Source organism: Amborella trichopoda, chromosome 4 (genome assembly GCF_054954075.1).
Source record: "Amborella trichopoda isolate Santa Cruz 75 chromosome 4, AtrichopodaSantaCruz75HAP2 v2.0, whole genome shotgun sequence".
NCBI classification, from domain to species: Eukaryota; Viridiplantae; Streptophyta; class Magnoliopsida; order Amborellales; family Amborellaceae; genus Amborella; species Amborella trichopoda.
In genome coordinates, this window is record NC_142339.1 from 58,240,189 (window position 1) to 58,259,125 (window position 18,937).

At 36.0% G+C, this 18,937-nt stretch overlaps 1 protein-coding gene and 1 long non-coding RNA gene across 4 annotated transcripts; both read left to right on the top strand.

Annotated features, from left to right (window-relative positions):
* The first annotated feature begins 630 nt into the window (after positions 1–630).
* On the top strand, positions 631–3,896 carry LOC148782638 (uncharacterized). The gene is made up of 2 exons (XR_016055073.1): positions 631–1,633; positions 3,679–3,896. It is a non-coding gene; the product is annotated as an uncharacterized LOC148782638 (long non-coding RNA).
* Positions 3,897–11,053: 7,157 nt separating this feature from the next.
* THIC (thiaminC) lies at positions 11,054–18,571 on the top strand. 3 transcript variants are annotated; one of them, XR_016055074.1, is made up of 7 exons: positions 11,054–11,173; positions 12,874–13,165; positions 13,624–13,751; positions 14,206–15,032; positions 15,921–16,617; positions 17,655–17,800; positions 18,115–18,571. XR_016055074.1 is itself a non-coding variant. In XM_006827147.4 (6 exons), exons 2-5 carry the CDS (start codon positions 12,876–12,878, stop codon positions 16,602–16,604), a joined length of 1,929 nt encoding a protein of 642 aa, XP_006827210.1. In that variant the 5' UTR covers positions 11,054–11,173; positions 12,874–12,875; the 3' UTR covers positions 16,605–16,617; positions 17,655–17,973. The 3 variants fall into 3 exon arrangements, 1 of the variants encoding a protein (XP_006827210.1); XR_966564.3 differs by having other exon boundaries at positions 18,272–18,571; XM_006827147.4 differs by lacking the exon at positions 18,115–18,571 and having other exon boundaries at positions 17,655–17,973.
* Positions 18,572–18,937: the final 366 nt, after the last annotated feature.

Here is an 18,937-nt window from a genome sequence, read left to right on the forward strand (position 1 = left end):
ATACTATTTTTGAAGCTTTAAATTCTATAAATAAAGTTGAAAATATAATTTAAAGCTATCACAAAACTTTCCAATATTGCAACCATATTTTTCAACATTATTTGAAGGCGGGCTCTAATTTGATTGTTTAGAGCCTCGCTAAACCACACCCATTTATTAATACATCTATAAGAGATGAATAATTGAGCTTTTTATATTTTTATATTGGAAAAGTTTATAATGAGACCAATTACCTTTGGCACAAGCTAGTACCATTGGATGTGAAATTAAATTGCTGCATTTATTCTATTGACCAAGCTCAATGTCTAAAAGGAAATTTTCTAAACTTTATGACACTCAATCTATCAGATTCTACATCAAATTTCTATAAATAATTGTGATTTCCTTATACAAAAGGTAAATGCTATACAATCCCTTTTGTATTTTGTCTTAAAATATTAATAGAAAGAAAAATTTTAACGGAAAGTATCTCCATACTCCCTAGTTTTTCACAATAGACTTAAGGTTTTAAAAGATATCTTGGGGCATAAAAATTGTAAATTTTATTTCTTCTAACCCCCTAGGCTAATTTACACCTATTTTTTTAGGTCAAACAAATCTAAAAAGGCATGCTTTTTTTAAAAGTCATCCTCCCAAAATTTTCTCTCTCCTCACCCCCTCTCTCTCCATCTTTCCCATCTCTCTCCACTCACTCTATCTCCTCCTACTCTCTCTTCAAGTTTCTAGAGAGAGTGAGAGACGTAGGAAGAGAGAGAAAAAGAGAAATTTGGGGTATATAAGTGAAGAGAAAGAAAGGCTTGGGTTGGATTTCATGGAGGTGAGAGGTTATCGGGAGAAGAGAGAGATGTTTGGAAAATACCGGAGGAGAGAAAGCGTATGTAAGGACCAAGTTTTCCTGGCCATGGAAACATGCCCCGCGGAAGGGTCTGATTGTGTAGATAAAGCATGCGGCAGTGAAGACCGAGGAAGGGGGCAACACCGTTTGGAGAAGAGAGAGAGGCAACGCCGCGCTCATGAAGGGAGGAACGTCGCAGGTGAACAGAGGAAGGGGGCAACGCCGTTTGGTGAAGAGAGAGAGAGGCAACGCCGCGCGCATGAAGGGAGGAACGCCGCGCTTGAACAGAGGAAGGGGGCAACACCGTTTGGAGAAGAGAGAGAGGCAACACCGCGCGAGTGAAGGGAGGAATGTCGTGCGTGAACAAAGGAAGGGGGCAACGCCATTTGGAGAATAGAGAGAGGCAATGACACGCGCGTGAAGGGAGGAACGCCGTGTGTGAACAGAAGAGAGAGGGGCAATACCGTTTGAAGCACCGTCGTGCATGGCAGTGCCGTGTATAACAATCCCGTGCATAGACAGTGAATGCCACCTGCTGAGTGCATGCCGCCACACATGCCACTTGTCCAGTTGCATTTGTGGTGTTTGCCACTTGTCACCACTTGGACTGCCACCTCCCCGCCAGGGAAGTACATAAGCGTCTCCCTCTCCCACATGTCATTCATTTCACCCTCTCTCTCTCTAGAGCCTTTCAACTTGGAGCCCCTTTTGTTAGCTATTGTTCACCATTGAAGAGCCTTGTTAAAAGCTTGAAGGAGGAAACTGTGGGAGAAGATTTGGAGACACAATGCACCTAAGGTAAGTGGATCATCTACCTTGTAGGTCCTTAAGCATGGATTGGACATGAATCAAGCATGATAATTTTCATAAGTAGTGGCATGATTAATGGATGCATATGCACATTGTTATACTGTAAATTCCAGTAATTTAGCTTGCCTTTGCATGACCAAAATGAGTATCAATTCTTCCTTGTTTTTTATGGAAAGTCTATGATTATATGTTTTTGTGTATCTAATGGAAAATGATAAAGGTTTATGTTAAGAAGTAGCATAGTTAGAATCTAATTGATTGTCAGGTTGAGTAATGATGTGACAGTGTTATAATATTTAGGGAGGTTCTATGTTTTTGTAATCTATTTTTGACCTATCAAATGAGGTCCAATTGATCGCAAACCTCTATCATTAGAAAGATATATGTGTCTACTAAAATATTTATGTTTAAATCTTGCTCAAATTCTTTATGCATGAAGAGTTATGTTTCAAAATGTGCAAGTAGGTCAATGTTAACAAATTTAGTAAAAGTGCAGAACTGATGTCTCTGTTTTCACTAATTTTGATTGACCAAATGGAGTCCATTTTCTTTTAAACCACTTATATTTGAAATATTTATGAGTATGATTGAAATAACATATTGAAACACGTTCCGAATTTCTTTTTAAATTGAGAATTATACAATTATTTGAGAATATATGTCATTATGGACAGATTTCATAAAAATCCAGAACCATTACTTGGGTTATCACGAACTTTTGAATGACCAAATTGAGTCTAAATGTTCTTAAACTCCCTTGTTTGAAAGATACATGTTTTTACTCGAATTTTGGTTTTAGAAGCACTTTAAAATGTTTTATGGATTGAAAGTTATAATGGTACAAAATGGCCATGTCACTGTCCCAACTACACAATAGGTTTCAGATGGGATGCCTCCTTTTTAATGAGCTTTTGAAGGGCCAAACGGGATCCAAACGCTTTCAAACCACCCCCACTTGAAAGATACACGTGTCTAGTGAAAATTTGGTTTTGGAACCATTTCTGAATTTCAAAGGGATAGAGCATTATAGCCATGTTTATGGCTGGATGTCACTGTCTGAAATTACAGAAAAATATATGACACCGTGATACTGAAAATATGATACTGTGATATGGTGGCACTAATTAATATATGTGATTATGTTATAACGAACTGTTATATGTGCCCTAATTGTTACGTAATGGGTCTTCCATTGGTAGTGGCTACTCTAATTCTATTATATTAATACTGTTACATGTGTCATGACCGATACTCAATGGGTCCTCCATTGGTAGTGGCTACTTTGATTTTGTTATATTAAGACTGTTATATGTGCTCTGACCACTACGCAATGGGTCCTCCATTGGTAGTTGGATTTGTGATTCTGCTATACTGAAAATCGATATCTGTGACATGACTACTACACAATGGGTCCCCCATTGGTAGTTGGGTATACTGTACTACGACTCCAAGGATAGGAGTGGAGTCGAAGAGTGACTGTCAATAACAAGGAGGGTCGCACAAATTGTCTGGATACTATGCATTGGGCCCTCCAATGGTAGTGTAATGCCACAGCCTATCGAAAACCTCAAAGCGCTCTGAGAGATTGTGTGTGTGTGTGTGTGTGTGTGTGTGAGTGAGGACATTATGAAATAGGACCTCCATTTGTTATTGCCATCCCTCCTGAATGAGAGTAGAAGTCCCAAGTTACAGGATTGGCATAGCCTAATCCATGTGGCTTCTACTTTGGGAGTAAACAATTCTGTTTTCTGCCTGTTTGAATTAGATATTCTGTATGAGTGTCTAACTAGAACTATGATAAGTAATGATGTAATTGCTATCTCAGAAAATATTCGATGCTTTGGTATTCGAACCTTACTCTTTTTGTACTATTAGTGTTTATATTCTAAGGCACGACTCTACTCTGTGATACCAGTATGATTTCTGATGAACCATAGATCATGTTACTATGTATATGCATGTAGGTGGGAATACAAAGGTAGTGATCTATTTAGTGGGCTTATAGCTCACTTTGCTTACTTTCATCTATGTAGAGTGATAGCCCTTGACTGTGGGAGTCGAGCAACAGAGTGGTGGTCGCAGACATTTGAAGCTTCAGACCTGTCAGAGATCCCTTTCTGCATAGTAGGTGTCTTGTGACAAGGCCACTGTGTCGTTTTGGGGTGATGTATTGTAAAGTCAGGCTTGTAAGCCTTGAACTATATTATAAAGAATATTGGAGTTTGAATGAAAATTTAATGGTTTTAATTTATTCAGCTTATAGTACTTGATGTATGAGTTTTATTTAATTTTCGTGGTTTGCTTTGATTCCGCATTTCTAACACACATTGAGCCACTCCCACCTGAGTGATGTTCGCGACTTCAGGTCGTGATTCTGCACTCTGTCATCCTCCGGTAGGGTACGATAAGTGTCAGGGAGGGGGGGGGGGGTCGTGACAGTATGAGAGACACAGGAAGAGGGAAAGAGATAAGTTTGGGGTATATAAGTATAGACAAAGAAATGATTGAGTATAGAAAGAGCATGTCTTTCTCACATTTGTTTAGATTAAAAAATAAGTTTAAAGTGGCTAAGGGGTTAAACGATATCTTTTGAAACCCCGAGTTTATCAAGAAATGAAATTTAAAAATAAGGGATATGAAGATATTTTTCCAAATTTTAACATAAGCTTGCAACTTTGTATTCTAGAAGTGAGACGTGCACATCCAATAAAAAAAAATGTTCTGAAGTTAGAAAACCTTTTAATTTATCATATCGACCTCAAGATATATGGATATATTGAAAAAAGAAAAGATTTTTACTTCCTAAAAATAACACATATTATAACAAGTTATTTAGACTGTCTATTTTCAAAACCTCTAAGTGCATGTAGATTTGTTTGATCTGCATTGTTTTACAATTTGAAATCTCATAATTAAGGTTGAACATAGATCTTCAAGTATCATAAGGTTTATGAGATTGGAACTACATCTTCCCACAAAATTTCGAATTGTGCCTTACTTGCATAGTATAAGGTGGACATCTTGTACAAACCTTACCTCTATAAAAAAAAAAAAATATGGTCCTAGGTTGGAAGAGTCGCAAATGTGTAGAATATTGAGTAATTCATCGCTTTTAGTGTTTGCTTGTCATTGTGTCAATGTAGCAATGATCCAATGCAACGGTTGTTTTAGAGTATAATGCAATGACACTTCTAGAAAACCATGTTTATGGTATTTGTAGAATCCCAAATTGTACACACACACTCTCTTCATCTCAATAATCAATCTCTAAAGAAAAACGTTCAATTTGAACCCTAGATATGGTTAAAATGAGTCCCCTCCAAAAACGAATCTAGAACATTCATTATGTGAATTTCAAGATCTTAGCCTTTATAAAGTCAAAATCATTTTTTCCTTTTTTAACATTGTTCATCTAATGATAATAAAACCATCCAAAAAAATTGGAAACGAAAAAATCCTTCTAAGGCATAGATCTAAGCATATCACCAAAATGAGCGGCTTATGTTAATTGAGTTAAAAAAATACTAGGTTGTGTTTTCAATTTTTTCTTTGTTTTTTCAATTTTTTCTTTCTTTGTTTTTTCAATTTTTTCTTTCTTTGTTTTTTCAATTTTTTCTTTCTTTGTGATTATTCATTAGAATGAAAAGAGTGTATACTTCAAATTTTGGATCAAACAAATGGCCATAAGAAGGTTTCTTAAGGTAATTGCATCATATTACTATATAACGGTTGCGTGAAACCATTGCACTATAATAAAATTATACTTTTAGAAAACCATGCTTGTAGTTTTAGTCCCATCAAAAATAATAATAATAAATAAATAAAATCGACAAATAACTTACTCGGATCTGTCCTTAAATCACACGAATGACCAAAGGTTCTATACCAAATCCAATAAACCAAGTCATCCGATGACAGGCAACCTTGAGAGTCTTCTTTGAGGAATCTCTTTCACCTCTTTTCTATTCTTCTCATTTTTTTTTAGCGGGGTTAACCTCCTTTTATAGATAACACCTTTATTTAGTAACTCTCACATTCATGGTCTATACGAGTTGAGATCCAAGTGTAACTCCTGCATTAATTCCCTTAAGTGCAGCTAATTAAAATTGACAAGTTGTCACCAAACTATTAATCATATGTAATGAGCTAAATCTGTCATTAATCTACTAATGACCCATATAATAAGATGTCATCCAAGCATTCTCACAATTTACAAGGAATCAAAACACGCCATTGGGTTTTCCCTCCAATGATACTAGGTTTTTCCCTCCAGTGATACATTTTATTAAAGCTCAAAAATGGATCAATGTATATGGCATTTCCTCATGTTAATCACATGGGATTTCACTTATACTTCAATATAGCTTTTGAACCACTACTGAAAAAAAAGAATTTATGGGAGAAAAAGGGTCTGATAGGCCACATTTCCAACAACTCTCACTTGGCCTGAAGGCCCTTTAACATCTTGTACTTGACATGTCATCATGCATTCCACATGGGATTTTTATATACCCAGCCAGTGTAGTCACACACCACTTTTAGATTCCTGGCCTCCACAGCCTTATATATAGCATTACCCCATGCTACTTGCATGAAATTTTACATATACCCTACTAATGTGGTCATACACAACACTCAGATTTCTTGGCCTCAACAACCTTATACATGGCATTGCCTCATGCTTACTATATGGGATTTCATATATACCCTACTAATGTGGTCATACACCACACTTGGATTTTTTGGCCTCAATGGTTTTATATATGGCATTGCCTCATGCTACCTGCATGAGATTTCTCATATACCTTACTAGAATGGTCATATATCACACTTAGATTTCCTGGCCTCAATAACTTTGTATATGGCATTGTCTCATGCTACTTGCATGGAATTTCACATATACCTTGCCAATGTGGTTAAACACCACACTTAGATTTCTTGGCCTCAATGGTTTTGTATATGGCATTGCCTCATGCTACCTACATGGGATTTTTCATATACCTTACCAATATGGTCATACACCACACTTAGATTTCCTGACCTCAATAACTATATATACGGCATTGCCTCATGCTACTTGCATGGGATTTCACATATACCCTACCAATGTGGTCAAACACCACATTTGAATTTCTTAGCCTCAATGGTTTTATAGATGACATTGCCTCATACTACCTGCATGGGATTTCTCGTATACCTTATCAATAATTCACCAACACGTTGAACATATCTTTTAGTCAGGAGAAAAAATGCCTATTGCTTTCACTTGTTTCTTAAACATGTCATCCACAACTGGTTTTTAAGCCAAAGCTCAAATTCGGATCATAGGTCTAAATAATAAAAACAATAATAATTTGACAAAGTTGTTGGTATTATTATATACATAAAGAAATCTTTAAGTGGTCTCAACCTTAACAATAATGAATGAAAGAAATATAATATCATTCCTTTTTGACATGTTCAATACGTTTCAAATCGATGATGTTATCAAACTATTCGATAATGGCTCCCACTATTCTCAATATGTGGTTGTCATTAATAACAAAAATTAATCTAATATAGTCTAGCATGCTAGATCTGTAATTGCTCTCATTTTCTTAATGTTCATTGATAATCATAGAGGTAACAAATTCAATCCTAATTTGGTAAATGATGATTTACTCTCATTATATAATGAACATCTATCACCAATATGATAATTCAATCTAACATGATACATCATTAAATATTTTAATGCCATTTGGACGTACACAAAACATGATAAGATGTCAATGATAATTATATCTCATTGAAAAATAATAGCTCAGCATCACATCCTCATGAGTACATATTTAATTTTATAAATAAACAAAAGAATACTAATAATTAAAAAAAAAAAAACGAAAAGTAAGTCACAACTTGGCTAAAAAAGTAAACAACATTATCAATCTAAACAAAATATTCTTAATCTTTGTAGAAAGCAAGAAAACAAAATATAACACAAATATACATATATTGTTGAACTTGAAATATTTATAATCATTGAGCACCATGAAAATTTTCAAATCAAGTATCTCTTTAAATAAAATTGATAACCAATATATGTCTCATCATAATGTGTATAATTGCTAGGGGCCCATGATGGAAATAAATTGGAATAACTTCTAACCTTTTTCTATAGTTTATTTATTTTTAAAATAAGAAGAGTGAGAGATAAAGACTTACGTATCTTTGGGTATATATATGTAGAGAGAGAGTAACTTAAATTTCAACATAGGATTGCATATTGATTTGCATTTATTTCATGCTATTAAGTTAAAATAGAATGTCAACAAATTTCTAATTTAAGGCAATAAAGAACTTACCACAAAAGCTTTGTAATTGAAACCTGCCAAATTCTAATTTAAGGCAATAAAGAACTTACTACAAATACTTTATAATCGAAACATGTCAAATTCTAATATAAGGCAATAAAGAACTTACCACAAAAGCTTTGTAATTGAAACCTGCCAAATTCTAATTTAAGGCAATAAAGAACTTACCACAAAAGCTTTATAATTGAAACCTGCTAAATTCTAATTTAAGGCAATAAAGAACTTACCACAAAACCTTTATAATTGGAAACTACCCAATTCTAATTTAAGTCAATAAAGAACTTATCACAAAAGCTTTGTAATAAAATTTGGGTAAATTAACCGTTATAATATTCTTCAAAAATCCAGATCATAAAATACTCTGAAGGTATGTAAAGATGATAGGCTGGAAGGATTGTTGTGCCCGACACTTGATTTATATTATCGACATCCCTTACTACTCATACATGAGTGGAATAACCAAATGACCCCTATAGAAGAAATGATGGTTTTTTCTTTTTCTAATAGGTATGAGAGAAGGAATTGTCAATGTGAGTTGCATGTTTTATTTATATATACATGAACAACTAGATAACACTGAAAGTAAGAAAGACTAGGCTTTAGAACTTGAATTACCAGGGCATATAGTCTTAAAAAATGTATTGACTGCAACCATTGTTCCCTGGCATATATAACTACCTTTGTTTTATGGAAATGATCTTAAGATTGGCAGTTCAAAGTCAAGAACTCAATTCTCACTTAGCTATTAAGCAGTCTGCATAATCATAAGTTCACACAAGTCTATTTCTAATTTATACAAGAATAATCACATAGAAAATAAATATATATAAATATTGTATGATATCTCTAACAGTCGTTCAATCATGGTTTTGTTAAGGTAAGTAAAAAATAATATGCACAGATAATGCATTGGACAAGAATGAATCCAGTGGCTCGTATCCATAAAACATACTCTAACTGTTATTAGGACACATCCCACATTATTAATGTAGACCTGTTTTCTACAAAGATATCATCTTTTACAAACATAAATCTACAAACCTCGCTCTGATACCATTGTTAGTCCCATCAAAAATAATAATAATAATAATAAATAAATAAAATCGATAAACAACTTATTCGGATATGTCCTTAAAGAACACGAGGGACATAAGATTCTATACCAAATCCTATAGACCTAGTCATCTGGTGATAAGCAACCTTGAGAGTCTTTTTTGATGAATCTCATTCACCTCTTTTCTATTTTTCTCTCTCTTTTCTAGAGAGGTTAATCTCTTTTTATAGAGAATACCTTTATTTAGTAACTCTCACATTCATGGTCTATTGGAGTTGAGACCCAAGTGTAACTCTTGCCTTAATTCTCTTTAATGCAGCTAATTAAGATTAAAAAGTTGTCACCAAACTGTTAATCCTATGAAATGAGCTAAACATGTCATTAGTCCACTAATGACTCATATAATAGGATATCATCCAAGCATTCTCACAATTTACAAGAAATCCAAACACACTACTGGGTTTTCCCTCCAATGATATTGGGTTTTTCTCTCCAGTGATACACCCTATTAAAGCTCAAAAATGAATCAGTGCTTATGGCATTGCCTCATGTTAACTACATGAGATTTCACATATACTTCAATATGACTTTTACACTATTATTGAAAAAAACAAGAATTACAGGGAGAAAAAGGGCCGATAGGCCACATTTCCAACATGTAGTACGTGTCACCCGAAATTTTGCATAGGGACATTCCAACAATCAATTGGTTCACACTTTACATATGGTCAAGATAAGTCTCTTCCAATAATAAATCTAGATTGTTCATTTGGTGAATTTTAAGATCCAAGCCTTTGGAAGCTCAATTAATTCCTTGTTTATTAGCATTGTTTATCTAATAATAGTAAGGGAAAAGTTTATATAGAGCCGAGGCTCTAAACAATCAAATTTGAGCCCAACTCAAAATTTTTTCAAGTTGTCATAGATTTGCTCGATCTACAGTATTTTTTAAACTTTAAATTTTATAATTAAATATGAAAATATATTTTAAGGCTATTTCCAGTATTGGAACTACTTTTCTCGATACTATTTAAGATAGGCTCCAATTTGATTGTTTAGAGCCTCGGCTCTATGCAAACCCCACCCTAATAGCAAAGTCATCTATAAAATTTAAAAAATGAAAAGGTGCCTTCTAAGGCATAGATCTAATCATGTAGATAGATCTAGTGGGTTAAAAAGCATTTTTAAAATTAATTTTTAAATGTATTTAGTTGTAATTGTTTATCAAAATGAAAAAAATTATATGCTTATAAATTGAGATGAAACAAATAGCCCTAATATAATTTTTAAAATTTATTTTATTATGTTATTATAAAGGGTACGGTTTGTACAGAGCCGAGGTTCTAAACAATCAAATTAGAGCCCACCATCAAATAGTATCGAGAAATATGGTTTCAATATTGAAATTTTTTGTAATAGCCTTGAAATACACTTTTATTTTTAATTATTAAATTTTAAGCTTACAAAATAAGTGTAGATCAAGCATATCTATGAAAATATGAAAATCTTGAAAATTGACGGTCAAATGTGCGTTAAAAGATGCATTATATCCGAAACTTGAAATCCGTTTCTTCTCATGTCCATACATTTTGAGGTCGAGGTAATCAATTTGATGATGTTTGACTATCTAAACAATCTATTCTAGTGAAATTTTGAAGTAGGTTCGATTGTTTAGAGCATGGGCTCTATATAAACTTTTCCCAATTATAAAACCCCTACACAAAATCACTCTTCTTTAATAAAAATTACGCTTCCATTACCTGCTTAGTTGAGAGAGAGTTGAGAAAAGGTCTAAAATGGACAGTGAATTTCACAAGAAACCCACCATTAAAACATCCATTCTTGGTTCATTTTGCATGAAGGGGACGCGTGTAAAATTTTTATGTTTTCCTTTTATTATAATAACTGCATACTTTTTCTTAACCGTTGATATTTTGGTAGAAGCTCTCTCCGGAAATATCTCTCTTGGTATAGGTGTCCAGCAACACTCATTCAGATTTCGCTTTGTATGGCTACGAAACATCATCTTCCTTGTGTATATATCCTGCTCTCACACTACCAGTAAGCCTTAGGATTGTGTTTTTGAAGGAAGAGGAACAGGAAAGGTGTAGCCTTGACCAGGTAATATTGAGATTGGCCCTCTCTCTCTCTTCTTTTCTTTTTTTTTTCCTTTTTTTTCCTTTTTTTCTTTAAGTTCAGATTGCGCCCCCTTCCCTCTCTCTCTCTCAATGCACTAGTATAGATATTATTCTCTCCCTCTCTCTCTAAATGCCTCTCTTTCTCTCTCTACATGCACTAGTACAGAGATTACTCTCTCTCTCTCTCTCTCTCTCTCTCTCTCAATGGATAAGTTGAGACTCTAGACTTTTCTGCCATTACAATTGTTTATGGACTGATTATTTTGTAGTCCTAAATAGCTGCACCATCGATTGTTTCTTTTTTTAATTGTTTTCTTGTTGAGTGGCTGATTTTTTGTGAAATTTGTGACCTTTTGGTCACCAAAAGTGTATTCCATGATGATACAATCACAACAAGCACCAATCAAGCACCAACCCCCTAAAAATAAAAGTTAGCAAATATTGTAGACAACAATGAGAGATGGGAATAGAATAAGGATCCTCAGTTAAAAAAAAAAAAAGGAGCTGGGATTTTAAGGGGAAAATTTGATTGGCTAGAGACCGCTTTTGTGGTTTGGGAAATTTTCTTGATTCTGAATTTGGGTCACATTATTGGATTAACTCAAGTTTTCTAACATCATTTTTCCTAGGGAAATTTATTAAAATGGATCTAAACAGATGTATTACTTAACATGGTTTTTTTTTTTTGAGAATGTTAACTTTTGTAATAAATTAAAAGAAATTGCATTACTTAACATGTTAACCACATCATTTGATTTAATTTTAAAATGTCAATGAAAATACACATCATCATGAGTGGGAATAGTTGAAAAAGGCAAAATGTTAAATAGATGATAATTTTGATGTATTTTGATAAATTCCCCTTTTTTGTGACTGGTCGACTATGGTATTGTTAATAAAATATAGAAAAGAGATAACTTCTAAAGAAAAAAGAATAGAAGAAATTGGGTCTCCCAGGGTGCATCTTTGATGGTGTGTTGAGTTCAACAAGTATATCTTTATTTGTGTTTCCATTAATTTTTCTTGATAGAGTGTAGTATACTCAACTACTTTATCAAAAGTAACAAACACACTCGGTGCATAAATCCCTTTCTGGCTATATTATGTACTTCACTTTCCACACCTGCAAATCCACCCATCATGGTCTAAGAGAAGAGTATTCGAGAGAGAGAGAGGAATGTGGGGGTTTGTGTGGGGTGGGGGGGAAGGGGGGGCAGGGAGTCTCACTCCTTCCTTAATTAAATTATCCACCAACACTTTTGCTTTTTGAAAAGAACTAAACTATCCACCAACTCACTAGCTTGCAATGCAACATGGACACATTTGTCTATCGTATCTTATGTGTCTCATCACACCAAGGATGCGACATTTACGTCTAACACTAAAAGAAACTTAGACACTTAAACATTTCTTCTTGAGACATTTCTATAGAAATAACCACCTAAAATCCACGTCCCCCTATCTGTAAATGATGTATGAATGTATTGTGTAAATGATGCATTGACATGTCGTGTGAGTAAAACATTTCTGAGACTTGTATCCATTGTAGACACTCCCACATATATCCGTGTGTATATAGCATGGCTAGCTCTTTACGAGTTTATCTTTCATTTTTTACATTGTTTAATTACAACAAGGCCTAAACTTCATATTTACTTTCCACCAAACATGTACGTTATGCAGAGATGGCTTCTATGCACCTTGCTTTGAGTTCAGTCCCTTGCAAAAGAACGTTTTCAAAGGATGTTCTTTTACCTTGGTTTGAAGAAGCAAATAGATTTTCAAATGGAAGGAAGAATTATGTGATAACAGGAGTACAAAGTTTGGTGCCTAGAGCCACATTGGCCGTGGGAAATCCAACTTCTGGTCAAGAAAAGCTGAAACCAAGCAGACACACAGTGGATCCATCATCCCCAGATTTTCTACCCATTCCATCATTTTCAGAATGTTTTCCTAAAAGCACAAAGGAATACAGGTATATTTCTGCCATGTGTTAATAATTTGTTTAGAGCAAAGTACACTATACAATAGTCTGGAGATAACCAGACCATCAGGGTGATTGCCATCCAATGAAATGATGGATGCTAATGGAGAGAGTGCGGGTCCTACCAGAACTAGTCATGAACCCCCCCCCCTCCAAAACAGTGGGTCCCACTCTTAGTGTGCTATAATTTCATCGGAAGTTGAATGACCTAATGAACTATGGTTTCAACATGGTCTATTGGACGATAGTAGAGTTTCAGTGTTTTAACTTTTCTACCCAATAAAGATTCAATGCAATTTGGTTGAAAGTTTTAAACTTTATTAAACCCCCCACCCCCAAAAAAAAAAGAAAAAAATTGTCTTAAGCTTTTCGGTTCGTTCTTCTAGGCCAAAAGAATTAAGTACTCTTCCTCTTCAATGGGAAATTTCATGGTTCCTGGTTCTTTTCAGGGAGGTTGTTCATGAACAATCTGGCCATGAACTTAAAGTTCCATTTCGACGGGTACACCTGTCTGGGGAGGAGCCTTATTTTGACACATACGACACAAGTGGACCGCAGAACATAAATCCTCGTGTTGGTAAGCATGAAGTTTTGAACTTGATGCAATTTTCTCAACCACTGTTTTATATCCACATGCATACTCTTTGGCGAATTGGATAGCTTTTGCTTATTCTGTGGATATATTTAGACTAGTTCTGTGGATTGCACTCTTGGACAAAGAATTTGTCTCTGATGTTTTTCCTTTTGAAATGCTGCAATTGGATCAAACTTGTCTTTGTTGACTCTGTTTGTTCTTCTCTGTTTTTGGATATTTATCCTTCTATTTGCATTCTCTTAGATTTCCGCAACTCAGCTTCTATGCAATATTGTCTAGGATGATATTTCTTCAAAATTGCATGATTGCATTATACTTCTATATCTAATGAATCAGTCATGAAATTCAGTTCGACCTTTATATAAATATATATCTAAAGAAAGAAGAAGAGGGATTTCACAAGTTCTGTTATGAATGAGCTGTTGATTTTTGACAGGCTTGCCAAAGTTACGAAAAGAATGGATTGAAAGGCGGGAAGAGCTAGGCAGCCCAAGATACACCCAAATGTTCTATGCCAAGAAAGGCATTATAACTGAAGAGATGCTATACTGTGCTACTCGTGAGAAGCTCGACCCTGAGTTTGTACGTTCTGAGGTTGCTCGTGGTCGAGCCATTATTCCATCCAATAAGAAGCACTTAGAGTTAGAACCCATGTTGGTCGGTAGAAACTTTTTGGTAAAAGTGAATGCAAATATTGGAAACTCAGCTGTTTTAAGCTCGATTGAGGATGAGGTGCACAAGCTTCAATGGGCCACCATGTGGGGAGCTGACACTGTCATGGACCTCTCAACTGGCCGACATATTCATGAAACCCGTGAATGGATCCTTCGAAATTCTGCTGTTCCTGTTGGGACTGTACCTATTTATCAAGCTCTTGAAAAGGTCGATGGAATTGCTGAGAATCTTACTTGGGAGGTCTTTAGAGACACTCTGATTGAACAAGCTGAGCAAGGTGTAGATTACTTTACCATCCATGCTGGAGTGCTTCTGCGCTACATTCCACTAACTGCAAAAAGAATGACTGGGATAGTTTCAAGGGGAGGATCCATTCATGCAAAGTGGTGCTTGGCTTACCACAAAGAGAATTTTGCTTATGAGCACTGGGATGATATTCTGGACATTTGTAACCAGTACGATGTGGCGCTTTCTATTGGTGATGGGTTGAGGCCTGGGTCAATATATGATGCCAATGACACTGCACAGTTTGCCGAGCTTTTGACACAGGGCGAGTTAACTCGTCGAGCTTGGGAGAAGGATGTGCAGGTACTGCTGCCTCCCTATTTACAAGCACCAGGCTGATTATTTTGGATTGTTATATGTAGGAATTTTTACGGGCTCAAATTATTATATGGAATATTGAGATGAATATATGTTGAAGGCTCTCTTTGAGACGTTTCATTCCATTCTTTTTCACAGAATTAGATTCTTTCAATTTGTTTACTTATTCTTTGTTGAAATGAATTTTTGTATGTGATTTATATACTCCACTCAGCCCATATACTGATATTTGTGATTTACATACTTTGGGTTTATGGCTGATATTTTTCTTGTGTTCTCAGATCCCTCTTATTCCAATGGAAAAGTTTTACATGATTGTTTTTTTTTCTTTTTGAATGAGTGTATTTTCTAACATCATAGAGTGTCGTGAAGTTCTTGATAGGATAGCAGAGACTATATAGTTTTCTAACTTTAAATTTATGCAGTTTGTCTACTATGGGTCCCAGGATTGGTATGTATGATTTTGAAGTCTCTCTATTTTTGAAAAAAGTTTACCTTAGCTTGGTTTTTCCACATAAGAAAATTGTTATTGAAAGCATCCCAAGTATTATATGTCAGTTCATTTCTTTGCTTTTGTTACCATAGTTTCCACATTTGGAGCCAGCACTTGATAATCTAATTTTGGAAAAGAGAAAACCCCTTTAACTAACTGCTATTTTTGGTATTTGAAGCTTGATAATTTTGATTATTGATAAGTTAAAAAAGAGTCTGGGAGCAGCCTCAGTGTTTGTTGTATCAGTTTAAATGAATTCAAAGGGTGATGATTACATATTGCATGAGGTTGTTGCTGGGTAGAACTGTTTCCCAGACAATATTGTCATTATTTTCAATCTTATGATGAATATGGAATTTTTTTTTTTTTAATGCTTTCAGGTAATGAATGAAGGACCCGGTCATATTCCAATGCATAAAATCCCTGAAAACATGCAGAAACAACTAGAGTGGTGCCATGAAGCTCCCTTCTATACCCTTGGCCCATTGACAACTGATATAGCACCTGGTTATGATCATATAACATCAGCTATTGGAGCTGCCAATATAGGAGCCCTTGGCACTGCATTACTTTGCTATGTTACTCCTAAAGAGCACCTTGGACTACCCAACCGAGATGATGTGAAGGCTGGGGTCATAGCATATAAGATTGCAGCTCATGCAGCTGACTTAGCAAAAGGCCATCCTCATGCCCAAGCATGGGATGACGCATTAAGCAAAGCAAGGTTTGAGTTTAGATGGATGGATCAGTTTGCTTTGTCGCTTGATCCCATGACTGCTATGTCTTTCCATGATGAGACATTGCCGTCCGAAGGAGCCAAAGTAGCTCATTTTTGTTCAATGTGTGGACCCAAGTTTTGTTCAATGAAGATAACAGAGGATGTGAGGAAATATGCAGAGGAGCATGGCTATGGGAGTGCAGAGGAAGCCGTGCAGCATGGGATGGATGCCATGAGTGCTGAGTTCTTATCCGCGAAGAAGACTGTTAGTGGGGAGCAGCATGGTGAGGTTGGGGGTGAAATCTACCTGCCTGAGAGCTATGTTGCAAGTACCATGAAAAGGTGAAGGTCATTGCAAGGTGAGTGCTCTTGGGTTCACTGCTGAAACGTTCTTCCTTTCTTCCCGTCTTGAGCATTGATGATTTTTTTTCTTCAGTTATTGGATATTTCCTGTGTAACTGTTGGGGTTTTGGATTATTTTATTTTATGGGAAAATATACAATACAAGCAGCGGGTAGTGTTTAGGGGACTCAACACTGGCCATCCGACTCTTGGTCGCCAATCAGGCCAGGCAGCTTGCGGGCCTCCTGGGTGGGCTTGGCTACTAGCGTAGTTCAGGCCACCCTTTTAAGAGCCACCGGACCCGGCCTGGGCCAGGCATAGTCAGCCCAATCAAATTTTTGTGGTGGATCCTGGCCTGAGAATTTACCTTTCTATTGTCCATATGCTTCACTTTTTTCTATAATCCATATGCCATGAATTGTAGTCCATATACTATACTGCATACTACAGAATATTCCATATACTATACTCCATATAATATTTTTTTTTTCTGCTGTATACATTTTGAGGCCCAAGGGCGTCCCACTGTAATATACATACAGTCTGGGCTCAGTCCTCAATGATACAATTCGGGCTAGGCTAGGCTCAGGCCACGCTGGCCTGGGCCCATTGACAGCCTAATAGAATTCATGCTTATCAATGGACTCCGATGGTGAGGTGCTGTCTTGCTTTTAAGTTCTTCAAGGAATAGTGCCAGGCCTCCACTCTTGATAAGTATGAACAGCTGATGGTGATGGAGTAATGCTCATTATACTCTATGCAAGTTTAGCGTATGGTCATTTATTTTATATTTATCTGTTGTAAAGCATCAGTTAATTACTATTCTATAATTTGTTTGATATATGTCTTGTGAATGGGATCTTTGTACCTCTCTCTGGAAACCAGAGCATATTTTTATTCAATGCATGATAGACATTCCATTAAGTGTGCTAAGCCTCAAAAGTATTCACGATATGTAAAGAATTCCATAATCATGCCAAGAAGTCAAGTGAAGCTAACCCATTATGTTAAAATATCTTGCGTCTACTGTTTAAAATTCTTTTTTCCATGATAGGTAATAAAACAGAAGATCTTGACATAATAAGTGCCTTCGAGGACTCCGCAAAAAGAGCTGCTTCGAGCCCCTGAAGGGCCCAGCTTTGCTTCAAGCCTCCTCTGCCAGCTTGTTAGCTTTTAGAAGTTAAATGCATTGCCATTTAGGTGAGTCTTTAGATTTCCTACATAGGACCTATATTTTCCTGGCTATGTTAAGCCTTATCTTGAGTTTACATAAATAAAACATCAGATATTGTAGTGTGTTACTTGTTATGCTAGTCTCTGTTATGGCTAGGATGTAATCAAAACCCACAATGTGCTTGTGGTTTTTTCTTTTATCTTCATGTTCTTTTTCTGTTTTCGTTTTTCTCTGTCATGGCTTGTCGTGGCTTTGTTTTTTTGGGGCTATATTGTTTTGGTTTTGGAGTTCGGTGGTACATGTGTGCATGCTCAGTTTACTGACATAAGCAAGGCACCAGGGGTGCTTGCCCTGTCTCTCTCTTTCAAGTAAGCCATGGCCATGGCTGAGAGGTTATGACAGGAGCAGGCTGAGAGAGTCCCTTTGAACCTGAACAGGATAACACCTGCGTAGGGAGTGTGCCGCTCATCCTTTTATCTATGTTTCTTTTCTCGCAGGCTAGCGTATTGCTTTCACTATGATGGGGGTGCCCAGCACGTCCAAGGTGGGCAACACATTACATCTGATTCTTTCAAATGCTTGAGCCTAAAATGTACTTGGTATGTGTTGGAAACAGGTCATACGCATGACTGCGTTTGAGAAGGGTGTGTATGAGAGAGAGGGAGAGAGAAAGAGAGAGTTATATGGCTTTGCAAAATGATGTACCGTTTTGCATGCATGCATCCTTCCATGGGGTAGAAGCAATGACATTTGTATTCATGTACCTCAGGCTCAAAATGTCATGGTTTGTGCTAAAAGAGAGAGATCGGTGTTGTGTTTTGATTATGTGGCACAAGAAGTCCATTTTTGCATTTTCAATCCATTAGAGGTTCACACATGTATGCAAGCAATGTCCTTTTTTTTCTGTTTCTTTTTTTTTATTATTGTCATTAAGTCATTGTCCAAACAAAAAAGAAAAAAAAAATCTTGGAGAGGCTTAAATGGGTGGGTAAGTTCCTTTTTTATTTTGTCTAGCTTGGATAAGCAGGGGATTCAGCTGGAACCAGTGTTATTAAATCCAAGCCATTCATTGAACTGGCGAACTGTTCATTCCAGTTCAATTAGTGGTTCGATTGGTCATCAAACCGGTTGAACTGATGAAAGTGATCCCCACCATAAAATAT

Coding starts and splice junctions, on each gene's coding strand:
- THIC (XM_006827147.4), top strand. CDS start 12,876: ATGGCTTCTATGCACCTTGCTTTGAGTTCAGTCCCTTGCAAAAGAACG. Junction 13,752..14,205: donor GAACATAAATCCTCGTGTTG/GTAAGCATGAAG, acceptor GATTTTTGACAG/GCTTGCCAAAGTTACGAAAA. Junction 15,033..15,920: donor CTTGGGAGAAGGATGTGCAG/GTACTGCTGCCT, acceptor TAATGCTTTCAG/GTAATGAATGAAGGACCCGG.